This window comes from Magnolia sinica, chromosome 13 (genome assembly GCF_029962835.1).
Source record: "Magnolia sinica isolate HGM2019 chromosome 13, MsV1, whole genome shotgun sequence".
NCBI classification, from domain to species: Eukaryota; Viridiplantae; Streptophyta; class Magnoliopsida; order Magnoliales; family Magnoliaceae; genus Magnolia; species Magnolia sinica.
Window position 1 is genome coordinate 3944670 of NC_080585.1, and position 22712 is coordinate 3967381.

The 22712-nt window shown below is 44.4% G+C and overlaps 1 protein-coding gene across 1 annotated transcript; it reads left to right on the forward strand.

The window, feature by feature from the left end:
* The first annotated feature begins 1146 nt into the window (after nucleotides 1–1146).
* Nucleotides 1147–2517, forward strand: LOC131222482 (DNA damage-repair/toleration protein DRT100-like). Its single transcript, XM_058217561.1, has one exon. The coding sequence runs from the start codon at nucleotides 1294–1296 to the stop codon at nucleotides 2395–2397; it is 1104 nt and encodes a 367-aa protein (XP_058073544.1). The 5' UTR covers nucleotides 1147–1293; the 3' UTR covers nucleotides 2398–2517.
* Nucleotides 2518–22712: the final 20195 nt, after the last annotated feature.

The window sequence follows — 22712 nt, forward strand, 5'->3', positions numbered from 1 at the left end:
GTGGCGGCGTCACTAGTCAAACCGCGTCCGCATATCAGTTCCAGAACTTTGCCCAACCCATCGTAGAAGTACGCTAGTGCACACGTTACCATATATGCCTACATGGAAGACAGGCGAAATATCCAAGCCATCTATCAGGCGGATATCACCGTGTAGATTTTACTACCCAAAGATAAAGGTGGTCCACTAAGCAGATGTTCCCTGATAATAAAAATAATTAGACGGGTAAGAAATCTATGATATTTTTTCACAACCGCACATTTGTTCAGTTAATTTTGGCCCACCTGATTGGTGGATCAATCTGATTCTTGGGATAGGGAATCTTCACAGTATTATCCTTCTGATGGACGAGTTGAATGTTTTACATGTATGCCACTCTGGCATACGTGTTGGCGCAGTACACTAACTGAGGAGTACACGCGTGTGGGCTTATCAAAGCTCCCAATTTCGGAAACGGATTGGCTACTCCCCTGCCACCAGCCCGGTGGCTGGGTGGTCGGTGCTCCGTGGGCCCCACCATGATGTATGTGTTTCATCCATTCTGTTCATTCTTTTTTAAAGATCATTTTAGTTGTTAATCCAAAAAATTTATACGGATATAAATCTCAGTTGGACCGCACCACAGGAAAAAAATGGTGATTTGATATACACCATTAAAATCCTGCTAAGGCCCACTGTACTGTTTATTTGACATCCAATATGTTGATTAGGTCATACAGACCCAGATGAAGGGAAATAACAAAGATCAGATTGATCCAAAACTTTTATGGCCCCCAAAAAGTTTTTAATGGTCAACGTTCATTCAACACTTTTTCATGTAACGTGGTCCAATTGAGATAGGGATATACCTCATTTTTGTGGAGAGGTATAAAATGATCTAGAAAAATAGATGGACTGCACGGATGAAACACATACATCATGGTGGGCCCCACAAAACACCGACCCCTATTTCATTCCAAGATCCCAAAGTCACGTGGCCCCTATCCAGCAGGCAACCACTCATGCTGAATGGTGATGGCGTAAATTAGAGAAAAATCAGGGGTATTTCCGTCTCTAAAAAGGACAAAATCGACATCGACATCGTTTTCTCATCAGTAGAAACTAATTAAAGTCGTGCTTCATCATCTCCCGACGAGTACCGTAATAATCCCTTTCTGAGCGCTCAAGTTCTTTCGTAAATTTCCAACGAATCCAAGGGCATTCTGTCGCAAAAACCGTATAAAACCGACGCCGTCCCTTCCCGAACCAAAGCCTCTCTCATCCCCCAACATAGGCACAAAACCCCAGCGAGCCATGGGATTCGGTGCTTTGCTTCCCGCACTTCTCGTCCTTCTCCTCTCCGTTACTCCCTCCGTCATCTCCTGCCCGCCGTCAGACCGGGCAGCACTCCTCGCTTTCAAATCCGCCCTGACCGAGCCTTACCTCGGCATCTTCAACACGTGGACGGGCACCGACTGCTGCCACAACTGGTACGGCGTCAGCTGCGACCCCACCAATTCCCGTGTCGCCGACATCAACCTCCGCGGCGAGTCCGAGGACCCAATCTTCGAACGGGCCCACCGCTCCGGCTACATGACCGGTCACATTTCGCAAGAGGTCTGCAAGCTCGACCACCTCAGCAACCTCGTCCTCGCCGACTGGAAGGGAATCTCTGGTGAAATCCCCCCCTGCATCACCTCCCTCCCGTTCCTCCGCATCCTCGACCTCGTCGGAAACCAGATCTCCGGTCCGATCCCATCCGACATCGGAAAGCTGAAGCACCTCACCGTCCTCAACGTCGCCGATAACCAGATCTCCGGCAGGATTCCGAACTCACTCCCGAATATCGCCGGACTGATGCATCTCGACCTCAGCAACAACAGAATCACTGGCGAGCTTCCGCAGAACTTCGGCAAGCTGAAGATGCTCAGCAGGGCACTCCTCAGCCGGAATCAGATCTCCGGCGAGATTCCGAGCTCGATCGCCGGCATGTCCCGGCTCGCCGACTTGGATCTGTCCGAGAACCATATCTCTGGCTCCATCCCGGCAAAGATAGGGAGAATGCCTGTTCTGTCCTCTCTTAATCTGGACTGTAATAGGATCTCCGGCGGGATTCCGGCGAGCTTACTGGATGGAGCCGGCCTGAACATTTTGAATCTAAGCCGGAATGCGTTCGACGGCAACATTCCAGACGTGTTTGGGCCGAGATCGTATTTCATGGAGCTGGATCTGGCGTACAACCACCTGAAAGGGCCGATACCGAGATCTATCACGTCGGCGGCGTATATCGGTCACCTGGATCTGAGTTACAACCACCTCTGCGGTCAAATTCCGGCCGGCGCGCCGTTCGATCATCTGGAAGCTTCGTCGTTCGTCAGTAACGACTGCCTCTGCGGTCAGCCACTACGGCAGTGCTAATTTTTCGGCTGGTCCGAAACGTGCGTATCGTGTTTTTAGGAATCGCTTGTGGGTCTGTGCAGTGCTCTCTGTACTACGTGGCAGGAAATATGTTCTTTCTTCTCTCTGTTTTTTTTTTTTTTTTTTTAAAAAAAAAAATTTAAGAAATACTTGGATACTCTGGCAAGTGTGATAGATGATAAGCGAGTACTTAGAAATTATTCAAAATTTGCTCACGTGGCATACAAATAATTCAAAATAAACCGTTCAAATTATGGCATCAGTTTAGATGCATCGGGAACAAATAATTACTCTTGTTTAGCTGACAGTGGGGGTGGCTAACAGTGAAGTGTCAGCTGACAGTGGAGTGTAATAACAAGCTAACCCAAAAAAAATAAAAAAATAATACTCTTGTTTAGCTGTGGAAATAAATATTAAAATGCTTGATTTTCATTGGCCTTTCGACTGTTAAAAGTGAAAAATATCCAAACATCTGGTTTCAGAAAACAAGATCCACCGGTCTAAGAGGTTAGGATTGTTTTACCGACCTGAATTTTATGCTGAAATTTAGAGATAAAAGGTTCCATAATCTAGCTACTTTGTTTTGTGTTAATATAGGCCACGTGTACAACTTCTTAGTGCCTGCATACCCAGCGCATGTACCAGCCAGAGTATCAAATAACTTGCGAGGAATGCATGGAAAGTGGAAGAGAACAGGTACTCAAGTCCACCTGGTTGGATTATAAGTTCCGGTCCACCGGGTTGGATTATAAGTTCCGCGCGCCAGCTTCCAACTTTCGATGTGTCTGCGACAGCCAACCTGTCAATGGACGCGGATTTCGTTGTGACCCGTCCACTGCCGAGTTCCATACTACTCGGTACTTGTCAAAACTGTGGGCCCACCACGATGTATGTGTTTTATCCACGCCGTCAATCCAAATTTCATATTATTTTAGGCTTTGAGCCCAAAAATAAGGCAGATCCAAAGTTCAAGTGACCACACCAAAAGAAACATCATTGATTGAGCGCCTACCGTTGGAAACTTCTTCTGGGCCACAAGTTTTAGATCAAGCTGATTTTTGTGTTTTCCCATCATCCAGGTTTACGAGACGTTATGAGCAGCCGTTTAATTTCCGCCGCTTCCTATGGTGTGGTCCACTTGAGCTTTGTATCTACCTCGGTTTTTGGATCACGCGCTAATATGAGCGACAAAATGAATTAACGGCATAGATAAAACACATACATCATCGTGGGCCTACAGTGCTTATCCAGTCCCAACCAGTACAGAGCTAGGTAATGGAGGGGTCACTACCGAATCCAAGTTCCCAGTCAATAAGTTGCCCATCACGCGAATCATGTTTGCGATAACCAGCCAGATCCACTTGTCGAGTGCATTGAACTTAGATTTTTCTATCAACGGATAGACAATGCTTTCTGTTGTTTGGTCCACCTGACGTGTAGATGGGAGCTGAGTTTTACACTATACGATCCTCATGGTGCGGACCACCTATTGAAAGGGTTGGATGAGATGCATTTAATCAGTTGGAAGTCATCGTCTGGGTGAAACTTGTGGTCCAACCGGTAGGACTAGAGACCTTTTATAATATAAGAGGCATGCACGTGAAACACTGTGACCGCACGAGCACAACAATGGCGTATGTCGGAAGATGTTTGTCCTTTTCGGTGAACTGCATTTGCGCTCTCCCCTCTGGCCGTCATCCACCCCGTTCAAATGGTCCGCCCCACCGTAGATGGACACAGTGGAAATATTCCATTGGTCAGAGATCTTTGCCATCCGTACGAGGACGGTTAGCAAACTTTATGAGTAGAAATGTTAGACTGAGTTCTTGCGCTACTCAGGATCCAGCCGCTTTCTTGGCACATGGGAGCCATCATGCTAATTAATGATCCAGTAATCCAGATCGTTCATGATGTGGACTCTATGCTACACATGACACGGTAAGCAACTAAAGATCAACGGACGATTGTGACCATAATCATGTTTGATGTCTCAAATCTCCCAACAACAATGTCTATTGGCGCCATTGAACCATTCAACTCTATAGGCAGTTATTCAATGTTATAGGCAGCTGCTTAATCGTATCGAAAAGATTTAAAATTTTTATGTTAGTTACTGGACACTTTACAGTGTCCTACTCGATACTAAGTTATCAATGCAGCCAAAGTCCCATCACAAAAATTTGAAAAGTCTTATGTTTTATCGTTAAACATTTTCATTGCCATTTAAGGCTTTCAATGCCACCGAAGATCTGCTGTTGCCATTGAAGATGCCATCAACCGTATATGCAGAATTACATAAGTGGGATTTATTTCTGATTTCAATTCTAATTCTTATAAAAGCTATATACACATGTATAATTAGGATTCGAGAGTATCAAGGAGACTTTTAAATTATTTTAGGATTTTGAGAGCATAGCTTGAGGAGACTTAAGACTTATTCAAATTGGATAATATCTAATTTTGTAATTTCTTACTTTCTTGGTACATCATTATCAATTTGTACTGTGCTCTTTTCTTGTAAGTATTTTTTTCATGTTAAATTTAATTTGTTTTTATTTGAATTTGATTGTGTTATTAGAGTACTTTACTTGATTAATCTGAGTATGCTTCCGCGGTTTCCCAACACACCATTTAAAACTCAGGTGGATAAATAGGATTGAAGAAAGATACAGACCATGGTGGTGGCCTCAAGGACAAACCCCTAGGCTGTGGATCTAGCTTATTTTTAATCCTAGGCCTAGTGTGGAGGAGCCCATCCCACAGACGGAGTCAATTACACGTTTACAACGTGGCGGCCCCAGCGTCGGTGCAAAACATGTGTCGTAGTCGGGTCACGATGTGTCCAGCAGTCGTGCATGATTGCCACCCCAAGAAGTCAAAATCATGGATCCGATTGAAGGGACGCGACTTGGCCGCGTTCCCCTCCCACTGAAAGTTTTAGTGATAGGAAGTTATGTGGAGCCACGAAGATTCCCGTGACAAATCCACTCCGTCCATCAGTTTCATAAGACCACAATACTATGTTGCTAGAATAATCCAGGAGATCCAAAACTTACGTGGGCCACACTATGCAAAACAGTTACAATGAAAATGTCCACCGTTGAAACCTTCCTAGAGCCAATCATGATGTTTATATGCCATCCACACCGTTCATAGGGTTATTACCACTCAGATAAGCTGTAGGTACATATATCATCCTAATAAAAAACTTCTGTGGCCCCCACAATTTCCAATGGTACACATTCAATCCCCCTCTGTTTCATGTGGTGTGGCCTACCTAATTTTTGGACTCCTGTACTATTATGATCCTGCAAAACTGATGGACGGAGTGGATTTGTCACAGGAATCTTTTTAGGAGGAATTTTTTTCGTACCTCTCAAGGTGACAAGGGTCCTCCTTTTATAGCTGCTGGGGTCCTCCTGATATTGAGCGCGGGATCTTCTCGGGTATCACGGAGATAGGATCGTGCCCATCTTGAGCCATTATCCGATCCCGTGAGCTTCGGGGTCGGAGATCTTATCCCAAGATATCCGGGATGAGATCTGACCTAGGCGGTCTGGCCGACACATGCCCGGAACGCTGATAAGTCGTTCGAACCGACTCAACCATTGTCTCGGTTTAGCGAACCATGCCTCGGATTTGACGCATCCTTCGGCGACCCGAGGTATCAAGTCCGAGTCCCGAGGCATTAAGTCCGAGTCCCCAGACTTGTATTTTTGCCCCCAACAGTAAGCCCCCTTACTCCGTGTGTTTCATATGACACTGAGGAGTAGCGAGTTTGGAGTCGGTTCGTAACTCAGTCCGAGATGAGTCGTGATCATTAAATGCATTCCATGAGGCCTTTGATGGGGGCCGGTTCAGCTTCGTCAGCCGTCAAATCACACATCCCGCCAATGAGGATTGGACACGTAGCGAAGGTATTATTGTTGCCAGTTGACGTGCGCCACGTGTCGAGCGAGGGAATCGATGCAGGCGTCGAATCATTTCCTCATTAATTGTCTCCGCCGTATGGCGACCTTATATAACGTCAGGGGCCCCGCACTTTAAACTTTTACTGCTTTTGCCATTCCCGCTCCGCATTTTCTTTAGGGTTTACATAGCCTTTCGTCTCCTTCCTTTTCTTTCTCTTTACCGTCGGTGCCTCTTTCCGCCATCTCCGTTTTCCTTTCTCCCTCCGGTGAGTTTCTCCTTCCTCTTTATTTGGTAATAATGGCGGATAGGAGTTCTCAGAGTCCCCAGGGGGGAGCTTCCGGAGACGAAGGCGAAGCGCAACGTTTTTGGAACGTTGCGGAATCGCCTTCCTTACTGACGGAGATAGCAGTGGACGCCAGTCACAGAAGCTCCGGCGGAGCGCCCTGCTTCCGTCGTTCCTTCTCGGGGCGGGTCGTCTCTATTAACCCGCCCGGGAAGGCCTAACTTGCCAAGGGATATGGAGGAGGATGAGGAGGAAGAAGATGAAATTTTAATCGCCAAAGGGACCCCTGATCTTGCTCCTGTTTGTGAGTCGGCGCAGGCCGAATCTGAAGAAGGGGGAAGATTTAAGCGGTCCGGTTCCTTCGGTCTTGACTGAGGCGGACTTGGACAGAATCCGAGTCGGGTACCATATTCCCGAGTCGGTCATCACCTACCTTCCCCGTCCGAATGATTTATCGGATCACCCTCCTGGTCGCGATTTACCAAGTGTCGATGCAATGCGGCTTGCGTCTGCCCCTTATAGTCCGGGGAGTTTTGTCTCGCATAAAGATTGCCCCGGGAGATAGTCCCGAATGGGTGGAGGAACTTACTCGGATGTGCGGTGTTGTGGTGAGATGGAGCCCACTTACATTCGACGAATTTCTCCACCTGTATCAAGTGCGGGTAAATCCGAACTACCCCGGCTTTTATGTTTTCTTGGCGAGGCGGAGGCGGTTCCATGACCAACCCTCCCACTTCCAACAAACACGGGAAGAGCGTTGGTTTTGGGCATGTGGTCGGGGAGACGGATGAGTCCGGGTCTTCGAGGCTCGTGTCCCTCGGGCGTTCCAAAGAGCCGGTGACTTGGGTCTTCTCTCCCTCTCGCCCCCTCTTTTATTTTTCCCTTTAAAGCGACTCTCTGCATCTATAAAAGCCACCATATCGGCTCAAGTGCCTCGGCTCGGATCAAAGAGTTGAGGTCGTTGGATCCGAGAGATAGGTCTTGGAAGGTGCTTCTACAGCCGGAACGCCTTCATCTTGCAGGTCTGGACTCGGAAGTTACAGGTAATTGGGAATGAATCTTCTGGATTTTCCGAATTTCCCCCGACTTGCTTCGTCATAACTTATCCTCTTTTTTTTTCCCGAAGCTCGTCCCAACCTCAGGATTGTCCCTGAACCGGAGATGACTGAAGCTCGTCCTGCCCTCAGGCCAGTTACGAGGTTGAAGGCTCCTCCGCGGTTAGTTCTTCTCGGCCGCCGAAAAGGCAAAGGGTGTTGCGGAAGGAGAAAGAGCCGACGAGTTCTTCTGCCCCTCCCGTCGTCGTGATTCCCGACCCCGACGAAAGGGCGGAAGAGACGGCTATTGCTGCTTCGGAGCCTCAGGCGGCACCCGACTCGGGACAAGCGGGAGGAGGAGGCCCGGGCCGCGTCCTCCAGGGGAGAGGAGAAACGAGGACCGCGTCCTCCCGAGGGGAGGAGACGAACCGAGGGGCCGTCAATCCCGGAGCAAGTGGTGTCGGGATGGTTCCTTGGGCCCCGGCCCAGGGTGCGAAAGAGGTTCGTGAAACCCCCCGGCCGCCAGCCCCACGCCGGGATGCTTAACTCGCTCCTTGCTTAATCAAGGCCAACAAGGAGCTATCCTCAACTCATCGGCGAGGCTCTTCCCGAGGGAAGGTCGACGGGAGGCCGAGATCCGGCGGCCCGCGCGGGCGTCCCGCCAAAGGGCCAAGACGCGAGGGCGGGCGGCTTCCTCCGGAGAGCCACGGCGAAGGAGGTCGCCGGCCGGCTCGACTCTCCAAAGGAAGAGGAGAATCGGCGAGTTCTAGCAGTCCATGCTTCGCGCAGATGACTTAGCTGGGCTAAGCTTGAGGCGGCGGAGCACATTCAACAGCCGTCGAGAAGACTCGGGAGGCCGAGACGGCTAGGGCCAAGCCGTCCAAGCATTCCTCGAGTCGGCGGAGTTCGAGGATGAAAGGGACCGCTTGTTCCAAAGCGGATATCTGGAATGCGTCAAGGACATAAAGAAATCCTTCCCGGACCTTGACCTTTCAGAAATCGAGGGTGGAGCAGCCTCGGGATCCGAGAACCGGGATGAGGCCGGTGCATGAGGACAGTTACCGGGGCCCTTGGACATGTATTTTTTTTGCTTTGATGTATTCACTTGCTTTGTACTTACATATGTTTGAGGAATGAAAGAGAAATGCCTATTTTTACTTATTTGACTTGGCTTTATCCTTTCTTTAATCGTTGAATATAGAACTAGGGATAGTAGACTTTGAGGTGTTCGGCGTTCCAAGGGTGAGGCAACGGCTGTCCGTTTAGATCTTCCAGCCGATACGTTCCCGGTCTAATAGTGCCCGAGACGATGTAGGGTCCTTCCCAATTGGGTCCCAGTGTCCCGACCCAAATTCCTTGGTGTTGAAAACACTTTCCGAAGAACCATATCTCCCATTCGAAATCTTCTAAAACTCGGGTATTGTAGAAAGAGCCACTTGTCCGGCCGCGCCTCCGTGCGCCCTGCCACTTCCCTTTGTTCGCCCGGAAGGTCGAGTCCGAGTGCAGGAGTTCTTCGTTTTGCATTGAATGTGGTGATTCGAGCCAAGGTAATCCGATTTCAACGGAAGTGAGCTTCTGAGCCATAAGCTAGTGAAAACGAAGTCTCTCCTGTGGCTGTTCGCCAAAACTTCGGTGGCCCAAAGAATTTTCGGGAGCTCTTGGCCCATTCTCCTTTGGCCCGGCCAAGCTGGTCCGAAGATGTTGCTTGATAATCTTATTAACCGCTTCAACTTGTCCGTTGGTTTGAGGATGATGAGGCGAAGAGTAAACGTTTCGATTCCGAGGTTGTCGCACATCCCGCGAAAGCTTATTATCAAATTGCCCCATTTTCCAAACGATGGTCGGGGTACCAATCCAGATAATGTTTTTCCATATAAATTCGGTGATCTTCTGCTCGGTTTTTAGCTAATGGCTCCGCCTCGGCCCACTTCGTGAAATAGTCAACCGCTACCACAACAAACTTGGTCCGACCTTTTCCCATGGGAGCGGTCCTATGATGTCGACGCCCCAGCGCGAAAGGCCAAGGACCCATCGGCGTTAATGCTTCGGTGCTTGCCTGGAATTGCCGCGCCGTGGCATGCGCATTTTTAAGGGCTCGCGGGCCCGTTTGGATAGTGGGCCAGTATCCCCGCGTAGGACCTTGTAAGGGATCGCCCTCCGCAGTGGTTTCGCAATTCCTTCATGAATTTCCCGTAACACATAGTTTGCCTCTCTGGGTTTGAGGCACCGCAGCAGAACGGGGCGTAGTAACCTTTCTTGTAGAGGGTTCCGTTGAATATGGTAGGGAGGCTCGAATCTTAATTCGTCGAGCCTCGGCACGATCCTCGGGCAACTTTCCTTCATCAAGGTATTGGCGGATTGGATCAATCCAGGAAGGTTCCGAGTCGATTGTATTGACGGCCTCGCTAATTGGTTCATCTATGCTGGGCTTGTCAACGTATTCGACAGGGACGGACCTGGGTATCTCATCTTCATCGGCCGAGGCGAGCTTTGCTAACAACTTTTTTCTGTACGAGGGATCCGAGTGACGCGACAGAAATCCGTTGATGAGTTCCTTTGCTTTCTGCATGTATGCCCTTAATTGGTCTTTTCGTGTCATACACCGGTAACTTGATTAACAACCAACCGAGAGTCAAAACACTTAGGTGAGTGACCTCCATGCTAGCGGCGAGTCGGAGGCCTGGCCCTGTAATCGCGTTCTCATTCAAATCTTCTTTCGGGACCGTCCTTCTAGTCATCACCATTGGACTCGATAGAGATACGAGATGGCTTTTGCACGCTCCCCAGGGCCGCCAAACTAACATCGTTGCTCCTCTATCTAGGTATCCGAGGCGCGGTTAGCTGGCTTTGATACGAGAATAAGGAAAGCAACTACCGGTTTACTACGTCAGCAAAGCGTTTCCAGCAGAAACGAGATACCCAAGCTTGGAAAAAGTGGCCTTGGCTTTAATAACTTCCTCTCGCCGACTCAGGCCGTATTTCCATGCCCATACCATCATCGTAATGACCGACCTTCCGCTTCGCCAGGTACTTCCGGCCGACTCACCAAATGGGCTATCGAGCTGAGTGAGTTTGATATTCAATACCGACCAAAGGCAACAATCAAAGGGCAAGCCGTAGCTGATTTTATCGCCGATTTAGCTTCATCCGGAACTTCCGTAGGATTAGAAACATTTCTTCCAAATTATTCACATGATCCGCCGCGTGTATGCTTTTGACGAGCATGTCGTCGATGTATACTTCCATAGTCCTGCCTATAGGGCGAGCAAAGATTTTGTTAACTAACCTTTGATAAGTTGCGCCGGCATTACGACATCACACAGTAACAATAAAGGCCTTTGTCGTTGACAAAGGTAGTTTTTGATTTATCTTTTGGTGCATTACAATTTGATTATACCAATATGCATCCATGAAGCTAAGGAGCTCATGTCCTACTGCATTTTATCTACTAATCGGTCTATCCTCAAGCGGAAAGCTATCCTCGTGCTTTATTTAAGCGGTATAGTCGATCAGACTCGCCACTTCCCGTTGGATTTCTTTACAAGCACGACATTCGTGACCCACTCTTAGGGTATTTCTTCTATGAAATTAGCCGGAGGAGTTTGTTGACTTCTTCTTAGGCGTTCGCCGGCGCTTCTGTCGGATCGGTCGATTCGACGGATCGATGTTGAGTCGGTGAGTCACCACGAGGGGTCGATCCCGGCATGTCCTCGTGACCCCGTGCAAAGAGCCCGGACTGCGAGCGGCTATCGCCTTTTCTTTCAAAGGGGATGCAGAGACGAGCCAATTGCATCCTTGGATCCATCGTCTCGACCAAGGGGACCGAGACAAGATCCTCGACCGGCCGTCCTCGTTCATAATTCTCGCCCCGAGGGTCCAATGATTCGATCGTTAATATGTTGGTCGGACTTTTGTCGGCGGCTCCTTTTACGGCTATCATGTAACATCGCCTCGCATCCTGCTGGTCTCCTTTGACAATTCCGACTCCCGATTCGGTCGGGAATTTCATGGAAAGATGGTAAGTGGACACCACGGCCTGGAGGAGACTCAATGAAGGTCGGCCGAGTATTGCGTTGTATACCGATGGTTGATCGACGACCAAGAAGTCAACCATCATCGTCGTCTGACATGGGGCACTACCAGCAGTGAGTGGTAACGAGACAATCCCTTCAGGCAGTACCTGTCCTCCGGAAAAATCGATCAACGGGGTCCGAACTGGGCGTAGTGTCGAACGCCTTGGTAAATAACACGTCTGCAGATGACCCCGTATCGACGAGTATCCGAAACACTTTTCGGTTAGCGATAGCCAGGGTGACAATCAATGCGTCATCGTGGGGGTGATAGATGCCTCGGGCATCTTCTTCTGTGAACGAGATGCGATATCTTTCTCTTTTCTTCTCCTTTGATGGCCGATCTATAATCATGAGCTCGAACTGAGGCTGACTAAGTTTTCGTGCATGATTCCTTCGCGCGTTGTTTGAGTCGCCCCCACATTGTGGACCGCCGATAATCGTCGGATTTCTTCCATAGGATGACTCTCGGTCGGGCGCGCCTCAGATGCCCCAGCTTTGACCATATGTTCTCTGAGTCGGCCGGCTTTTATGAGTCTTTCGATCTCTTCTTTTAAGTGACGGCCATCACGTGTGTTATGCCCGTGATCGCGATGATACTGGCAGTACTTATCCTTATCCCGCCGATTAGGCTTACTCCTGAGCTTGGGCCAGCTAACAAAGCCTTCGTTTTTTATTTCCATCAGTACCTCTTCCCGAGTCTTATTCAGGGGAGTATATGTGGAAAATTTTCGATCCGGCCGTTTTCCTGACCTTCGCTCGTCACGTGCTTGATCCTCTTTGCTTTTCCTTCGGCCGAGTCGGCTTCTTTTTTGGCCGACTCTTTGGCCGAGGTTTTAGTTTCACGCAGGATTCGCGCTTCCTCGGCGTTGGCATATTTATCGGACCGCGCCATAAACTCTGCCAGAGTATCGGGCGGAGTTTTGTCTAGAGATGCCAAGAATGGCTTATCCCTAACTCCTTGCATGAGTGCATTGAGGGCCGTTTCTTCCGAATGTTTTCGAACTTAGGGATTCGAAATTAAAACGCTTGATGTAATCTTTCAATAGCTCTCCCTCCTAAACTAGGTTATTCAGATGTGCGGGGGGCTTTAATTTTTCTTTCCGCCGATGAAGTTGGTGAGGAAGGCGTTGCTCAGCAACGAATGAACCGATGGACTTTGGCTTCAGCTATTGACACGAGCTACATCGGTAAATGTAAGAGAAAAGGCCCGCCACATCCTGCATCCGAGGCATCATGGAGTTCCATATAGGTTCAAGCACTCAATATGCTCGGTCGGGTCGGTGCCGATGAAAGGAGTGATTTGAGGTAATCGAAACCTCTCGGGCAATCGGGTTGGATACGGGTCTTACAGCTTTCGCTTCGGACCCGGTTGAATATACATTCCGGCCGTGCTTTATGTCTGCCATCTCTTTTGCCATCTCTTCCCGCACTTCTTTTTTGAAATTTTGAATGTCGGCTTTCCAAGGTTCGCTGCTTTCTGCCGTGCCTTCCATGGAAGGGCGATTGCGCCTTCTTCGTTCTATTTCGTTCAGAAGATCAGTCGGGGGGAGGGTTGAATGCGCTGGAGATGGTTCTGACCCGCCTTGGGGTTGGCTCGGCCGGAAGATGCGGCGAAGGTTGAGATCAACCGCCGCCGGGGCCCCTGTCTCCCCTTAAGATGCGGGAGTGGGCATTTCGATACATTCGTTCCAAAGATCCGCTTCATCGTATTCATATCGACGGATTTCCTGAACCTCCTTGTCCAACCGCCCATCGTCGCGACCCCGCTGATTTTGTCCTGGTCGCTCCTCCGTGGCGGTTGTTAGGTGGGTTTTGGGCTGCGGGGATTGGGCCCGGTGGCCCTGTAATCGCGTTCTCATTCAAATCTTCTTCCGGGACCGCCTTCTAGTCATCACCATTGGACTCGATAGAGATACGAGATGGCTTTTGCGTTCCCAAGCGCCAAAGTTGATGCAATTATCTGGTTCGTCCTCCCGGACCCTTGTATGCCTCACAAAGAAAACAAAGGAGACCCCGGCTCGAGCAGGGACCCTCCATGCCAAAGTCAGGGTGGACTTGGGGTCTTAAAGTATTGGAAGGTTTTTAGGAGGAATTTTTTTCGACCTCTCAAGGTGGGGTCCTCCTTTTATAGGGGTCCTCCGATATTGAGCGGGATCTTCTCGGGTATCACGGAGATAGGATCGTGCCCATCTTGAGCCATTATCCGATCCCGTGAGCTTGGGGTCGGAGATCTTATCCCAAGATATCCGGGGCGAGGCTTGATCTCGCGGTGGTCGATCTGGTAAAGTGGTCCGCCCGACGCACGCCCGGAACGCTGATGAGTCTGTAGGTACACATATCATCCTGATAAAACACTTCTGTGGCCCCCACAATTTCCAATGGTACACATTCAATCCCCTCTGTTTCATGTGGTGCGGCCTACCTAATTTTTGGACTCCTGTATGATTATCATCCTGCAAAACTGATGGACGGAGTGGATTTGTCACAGGAATCTTTGTGGGCTCTACGTAGCTTCCTACCACAGGAACTTATGTGGGGCCAGGGGTCGCGTCTGGGTGAGAACCATAAGCTTCCAGATTACATGTGGGGTCGACCATCTGTATTTTATATACAGATGATTCAATCGGAAGCGGATTGCCTGGTGTACCACAAACCAGATATATACCTGGTGTAGATACGTGTCGTGCGAAGACGAGCGCCGACGCTCCTCTAGCTCCAAGCTGTACTAACGGTTCAAAAGAGATCAAAGTTACGTGGCCCCACAATGATGTATTTATTATATCCACACCATTCATCCATTTTTCTAAATCATTATAGGCCATTGCACAAAAAATGAATCATATCCAAAGCTCAAATGGACCACACCAAAAATAGCAGCGAGGACATTTAAAAAATCATAGGGCCCACCATAATGTTTAGTTTCCATCCAAATTTCATATTGACCAAAACTCTTGTGACCCCCAAAATAGTTTCAATGGTAGACGATCAATCCTCTACTGCTTTTGCAGTGTGGTCCTCTCGATCTTTAAATCTGTCTTAATTTTAAGCTCAACCCTTACCACGAGCTCTACAAATTGATGGACAATTTGGATATAACACATACCTCATGATGGGACCCATAGAATTTACTAACGTTAGCACATCAGCAATATAGCTGGTGTGAGGTACACCAGCCAATACGCTTCCATTCAATCATATAGGCAGTGCAGCGAAAATGAAGAGACACATCCAATACCCGGTTCGGATGTCACATACATATTACGGGTGGGCCCCGCATGGGTCATATATAAGCTTATTACCACATATCCGAACCTTTGCGATTGTTCCACATTAACCACGGACGCGGATTAGATAGTGACGGGTTGAGTAGCGAGTTTGCTACTGAAGTTACATCACCAAGTTCTGTGGGCTCCACTATAATATATGTGTTGTATCCAAACTGTCCATCCAATTTGAGATATCATTTTAAGGCATGAGCTAAAGAATGAGGTAGATAAAAATCTGTAGTGGACCCTACCACAGAAAATAGTGAGGAGTGTGATTCTCACCATTGAAAATATCCTAAAGCATACCATAATGCTTATTTGAAATCCAACCTGTTCAAAAGTAAAATAAGATATGAAAAAAGAGAAAACACAAATATCCGCTTGATGTAAAACATTTGTGGCCTTTAGAAGTTTTTAACGGTGGGCGTCACTGTCCCCACTGTTTTCTGTGCTAGGGTCTACTGGAGCTTTGATTTAACTAATTCTTTGGATCGTACCTTAAAATGATCTGACGAAATGGATGAAAAAACATAAATTACGGTGGGCTCACGGAACTTGGTGACCTTACTTCAGTAGCAAGTCTCGCTACTCAAGCTGTCAGTAGCTAATCCGCGCCCATTCACAAGTGTTTCATTTTACCATGCATGATGGGACAGACACGGTGAGTAGGTTCAGTTAATTGGGTAGGACCAATGCTTCCATTCCAGCGCAGCGGGCCCCACTCATCTCCTCCATAAAAGCACACTAAGCACCGGTGGGAATTGAATGACGTACAATTCTTATTTATGGTGCATACGCTGCAACAAAGAGTCCAGCTGGAAATAGAGAGACCTCACTAGGGCGGAGGGACGGTGGATCCGGAATGTTCATTTACTGGATCCTCCCATGGATGGGTAGGATTAAAGATAACAAAAACAGGGTGATTCTGGACATCTAGTTGGTGGTCTACAAACAGGTGGCGATGAACAAAGTTTGTTAACGGTTGAAATTCATCGGTCAGCCGGAAAAGTGATTGCTACGATTTTCCGGTCCGTGATGGGCCATGAGGCCGTATATCCCACTATGTGGACGGTCCGGATCTACCCTCTCTCCTGCCATGTGCATGATAGATCGTGTGCGGTTTCTCAAAAACCGAGATACACTCGGGTCGTGTGCTACTGAGGGCGCACACGGGTCGGCTCAGTCTGGTTCCGAGGTGAGATCTGGACCGAATCGTTCCTAATAGGTCTAGGAAAATCCGAACCGAAACAGACTGTAAAAACAGTTTCGATTCGATTGTTATGGGCTTTTTATAATCCAGCCAGAGAGAACCAACGAGCGAAAAAGAGAGAGACTGTGGCTGTCAGTTGAGTGAGGTGGAGCGTCACGCAATGGGTGGTCAGTGGCTGCCTTGTGAGCAAGAGAGATGAGAATAGAACGGGAGCAGCAAAGGCAGTGTAAAAAGAATCATGAAATTAAGATTTGTTTAAATATTTATTACTTGGGATGGTCCAATTCTAAATTCGGTTCAAAGTTCAATTACAAAGTCAATTCCGCAGTTCGATTTCACGGTTCAGTTTCACAATTTAGTTCTACATAACTCCAAACCAAACTAATCAGTTCTTGATTTTAAAAACCGGGGCACTTCAGAATCAGAACAAACTGTGCAATTTGGTCAGTTCCGGTACAGTTTACCAGTTCCATGTGCACTACTACCGAGTGGGATCTCACACAGGAGCTGTTCCACTGCCTGTGTAGGCCAGGCATGTTTTATACCTCTAGATCATGTACCATACACATGTCACGTCTCATGTACCATACACATGTCACGTGTATATGATGATCTGAACCAGGCATCCTGCCGTCTCCATCACAATGAACCTTTTCTACTAATTTTATATGGCGTGCTTGTAACTCATCAGTGAACCCCTCAAATGCTATGGCCCGTTGTAGATGGATAATAATGCAAAATCAGATTGAAATGTCTGGAATACATGTTGATGGATCATAAACCAAAACTATATATACTAAATAACTGTTTGGAATATGGTGGATACATGGATCCACTATGTTGTTGCTACGGCCGAACACCGTCATCTACAACCACTGGTTAATTCCAATAAATACCCATAAACTTTTTGTATGCATAACTGACATTTTCAACTTCACCAAAAGCCGTGTGCAATAAAACAGAGGGAAAAAAAAATAAAAATAAATGCACTAACCCACAACTGTAATTCATAAGAAATATAAGATTTATGTGGTTAGCTATGACTGACTACATTCATGGGGAAAACGATAAGTACATGGATTATCCGCCGTCTTAAAAAAGAAATTATAATTTAATATAGAGAAAATAAATACTCACCGATCTAACAAAATATACATCAATTTACCTTCCTTTCTACTTCCCATGCCACTATTAGTGATAACCATACATTCCCTTTTCATGTCATTAATGCCGTTGTTGAAAAGCACCTAATATATATTCTACCACAGAAAAACCAAACTCATGGTTTTCATGATATGAATGAATGCAGGATAAATCTAAATCCTTGAAAAATTCTCACCTGGAGTAAACCCATTTTCTTTGCTCTCTCTCTCTCTACACCATTTACTCTTCCCTCATGAGATAGCCTCACACAAATTTATTCTCTCTTTAGCAGTATATAACTCAGTGAGAGTGGACATTAATTTTCATGTAATGAAGTAGTGAGACATTGGCATCTCCCATTAGGAGACGTCCCTATCTCTGTTTCGGGTGAAGCCCTTTTTCTTTAATGTGTAACTTGCATTCTTACAAGTGTGGTGTATATTAAGAGGGCTACGGTAATTATGTTGCATTCATTCGTCTTTTGAGGTATTCTTTATATGAGTAAAAGAAAGGTAAGCTTTATATATTTCTGTTTTTCTCAATTTTTTTAGTAAAATAAAAAATTTTGTATTATTATCTCATAGAATAGGCATATTATTGAACTACGTACATAAATTCATGTCTTTTGTTTCTTATTTTGATTTGGCCATATTTATTATTATTATTGTTGTTGTATTTTGGTCTCATGTATATATTAATCACATGTGAGCATTTGCTGCAACATAACTTGCTCCGTTTAACAACAAAACATGAATATAACAAAAGCATACATGTGCATCTATCTTTTATTCCGTGAACATATTGCAAGTTACAACGCTAAAGAAAATGGTAAATATCTTACAATGATTTTAGTATACCACACTAACAGTTGTTTATATGCCTCCACCAAACATCAGTGAGTCCCACCACGTGAATATATTTGTAGGTGTTATTGTACATTGGTTGCAGTAGTGTATGATACCTGAGGTTTAGACCATGACGATCCTTGAGATATACGATGAACATACGGCACAAATGACCTATGATTTGATTTCATAAATGGGTCATCGATAGCATTCACAAGGCGTGAACATATGATTATGCATTTAGCCATTTGTAATCAATCCTAATAAATGGATGATCAAAGTAAAATAAAAATACGGCCACTCTAGTTCATTACTCGAGCTGGTTAACACAGGCCCCTACTAGAGGGGAGACCCTATGAATTAATTGAGCTTATTTGCCTGTTTCAGCTCTGCTTGTGTCGTTTATAAATGATGCATCCAGCATCGATCACATCGTATGTTGCACAACCGATACCAGCTTGTACTGCCTTCTATAGGTCCACCATTAACTATTATACAAATGTGTGTCTGTCTATATATATATGTGTGTGTGTACGTGGGAAATGGTACTATGAGGCCCCACCATGATGTGTGTCGAAAATCTACCCCATCAGTCAGATGCACCACTTCATGTTATGCTGCGGGCTTAAAAATCAATTCAATCCATGACTTAGGTGGGCCACACCAAATACTACAGTTGAGAGGGATTATCCTCCCATTAAAAAATTCATATTTATTTATTGTGCCCACCGAGATGTGGTTCACAAATCCACACCATCCATTGTGTGTGTCCCACTGTGATGAGGGGTCAAACCAAGTTTCAGCCGCATCCAAAACTCATGTGGGCCCCACTTTAATATGTTTTAGGCATGTCTTCATATGGTTTTAGATGGTATGGCCCACCCGAGTACCCTATACAGCTGATTTTTGGGATATCAACTCATCAAATGCACAGTGTTGATGTTCGACACACGTCACGGTGGGGCCCATACAGCTCAACCTCATGGGAAGTTCCCATGAGGTGGACCTAATAGTACCATTTCCATATATATATATATATATAGACCGGAAACTTATCTGAGATTTCATTAGCTGTCCACACGCAATGTCTTTTATCTAATTTAAATATTTCACTAACACGTGTGCAATAAAGCAATTTACATGCCACAAAATTGCACCATGGAACAGTAGGTCCAAGATTCAATCCGTCCATCAGAATGGCACCAATATATAGATTCCCTAGCCGAAGAATCAGGTCGATCCATTGGTTAGGTGAGCCACAATTTGCAAAACAAATGTATGTCTAAGAAAAACTCGGCGGAAGTTTTCTCACCCATCCACCTGTTTCCAACATTAGGGCCCACATGTTTATTGATTAGATTTCATTTATGAGATGCCCGATGGATCAATACCGTGTCATGCTGGCACATGCCACGAGCTTTATTACACTCGTGTGTGCGCTTAGCAAAGCTCCTCAATGGAATATGATAATACACCATGTTCCTCAATGCAGTCTCACAACTGTCAAAGATATTTCTAACATTAAGTGCATGAACCATCTTGGTATTTGAATTATTGCTATTGTACCAGCTATATAATGGGTGAGAAATGAATGAAAGTAACAGCTAATGAATGGTCACAATGAATATCGTTTGCCAGTAAAAGTGATGTAATAAAGAATGTTTAAACTTTTTACAAGAAATGATCACATACATAGAGGAGTTTCATGTGAACTTTCAATACAGCCTTTTTTTTTTTTTTTTTTCTTTTTCCTTTTTGCCATATATAAATGGGTAGAATATATGATCTGTGAAAAGGTGAGGCATGCCCTTATGACAACTTTTGAAAAATAGGCCAATCTACTCATACGACAGGATACGATGCTAATATCAGTGGCTATTCCATGGTATGATTTAGGGTAAAGGTATGGCCCATAGAACTTTTAAACAAGTGGTTTATATGGTGTGGTCCTCCTTTTGCATGGATTGGATTTTCCATGCAACATGAGGTTGATTGGCGGGGAAGAACTGATGGATGTTATAGGCTCACATATAGTGCGTGTTAGGATATCATTTCTCACTTTGTAGTTGAGATTCTTTTTAGATGAGTGTTGATTGATTGCTTCTTGTTTTTGTTAGATGACAGGTTACGGATCTACTATCTTTTCTATATATTTTTGTCATTCTCATAAGTATAATATATAACAATAAATATGTAATTATAGTACATGAATGGAAAAAAAAAAGGACGGATTTTGAGACGGTTCTGGACCGTCTCTAAAATTGCATGGTTGAAGGACGCTTTAGAGACGGCCATAAACCGTCTCTAAAATTTTAGACGGCTCCTGACTGCCCTTAATATTGTCTTAAAAATTTAAACGTCCATAAATTATTTAAAACGATCATTGACCATCTTATATACAATCATCTAAAACGGACATTGGCCATCTTTTACTTGTCATCTGAGACTGTCAAAGACCGTCTCTAATAGAGACGTTCTTTAGCCATCTTATATCCCTGCCAAAGACCGTCTCTGTTAGAGATGGTGAAGGACCGTCCCTATTCCTCAAACATCTCCAATACTTTCTACTACTCAAGTAAATAATTAAAAAACTCAAAAAAATTATGAATTTCGAAAAAATTTATTTGAGAAGCTTAGAAAAATAATTAACAATGTTTAAGAAAATTTTTAATTTTGAAAAAGAAAAACTGTAATTTTATAAAAATCTAGATTTTGAAAAAAAAATTAAAAACTTTGAATAATGTTGATAATTTTGAAAAAAAAAAAAATTCGATAAAAAATGATATTTTAAAAAAGAAAATTTTTAAAATTAAAAAAAAAAATTTGTGAAAAAATTGACAAATTGTAAAAAAATATATATTTTAAAAAAGAAAACTAGATTTTGTATTTTGACAAGAAAAATTAAAAAGTTATATAACAAAAGTGAGATTTAAAAAATGATATTTTGAAAAAGAAAATTTAAAAAATAAAATAAATTTGTGAAAAAATTGAAAAATTGTAAAAAAAAAAATATTTTAAAAAAGAAAACTAGATTTTGTATTTTGACAAGAAAAATTAAAAAGTTATATTACAAAAGTGAGATTTAAAAAATGAAAATTTGAAAAATTAAACAAAATTGTGAAAAAATTGACAAATTGTAAAAAAAATATATATATATTTTTAAAAAAGAAAACTAAATTTTGTAAAAAAAAATGTTAAACTTATTTATAATAAAAATGATATTTAGTTAAAAGAGTAAAAAAAAAATATACATTTTGAAAAAAAAAAAATGTTAAATTTATTTGTGAAAAATAAAATTACTAAATTATTATGCACATCCACTAATTGAACCTTTAATCGTTTTTGGACAATCTAATCAGTTCAAATTGAAGAGTAAATAACTTCAGATGTTTAAATCAAATTTCACTGAAATTGTTGGTCAATCTTGTATGCCCAATATCTTTCTCATATATATGTAGCCTGATTGAGGCGAGTAACTAGTCAAATTGAGAATTGATTAGTAAAATAGAGTGAATGGACTAGACATGTAAAATGGGCCAAATATTCTGGTTAAAATTGTGACCCAACTTATAACTAACCTTGTGAGAACCTAAGAATTGATGTTAGTAGGTTTTGTGGGCCTCATCATGATGTGTGTCAAACATCAACACCGTGGATTTGATGTGTCCTATTTATAGTTATGAGATATCTCAAAAATCATCGGTAAACGAAACTCGAGTGGGCTATACCATTTAAAACTATGTGAAGACATCCTAAAAAAATATAAAAGCACTTGGTGGGGCCCACATGAGTTTTGGATGCGGTTAAAACTTGGTCTGACCCCTCATCCAAGTGGGACACACATAATGAGTGGGTTGGATATGTGAATCACATTTAGGCAGGCCCAATATATGATTATGAATGTTTTAAGGAAACCTTTCTCCACTACATTTAAGTGAGTTACTGGTTACCTTTATCAGAGTAAACTCTGTGTGGTTCACCGTTATTTATTTATTTTATCCACTCCGTTCATCCATGTTAACAGATAATTTGAGGTCTAAAGAACGAACAGGAAGCATATCCAAAGCTCAAGTGGACCACACCACAGGAAATAATGTGATTGGACCTCTACCATTTAAAATTTCTTGGAGGCCATAGAAGTTTTGGATCAAGTTGATGTTTGTGTTTTCTATTCATTTATATATTTTTGATATTATAAACAACTTTTAACTGTTTTTGGACAATTTGATCAGTCTGGACATGAAGAGTAAATAACTTTAGATGTTTAAATCAAAATTCACTTAAATTGTTGATCAATCTTGTTTGCCCAATATCTTTCTCATACGAAGTATGATCGAGGCGAGTAACTGTTTTTGGATGTTGGTCGATGCTCTATGGGTCCCACCATGATGTATGTGTTTCATCCATGTTGTCTATCCATTTTTACAAATCATATTAGAGCCAAATACTAAAAATGAGAGGGATATAAATCTCAGGTGGACCACACCACATGAAAATAATAATGATTGGATATCCACCATTAAAACCCTCCTAAGGCCCACTGTACCTT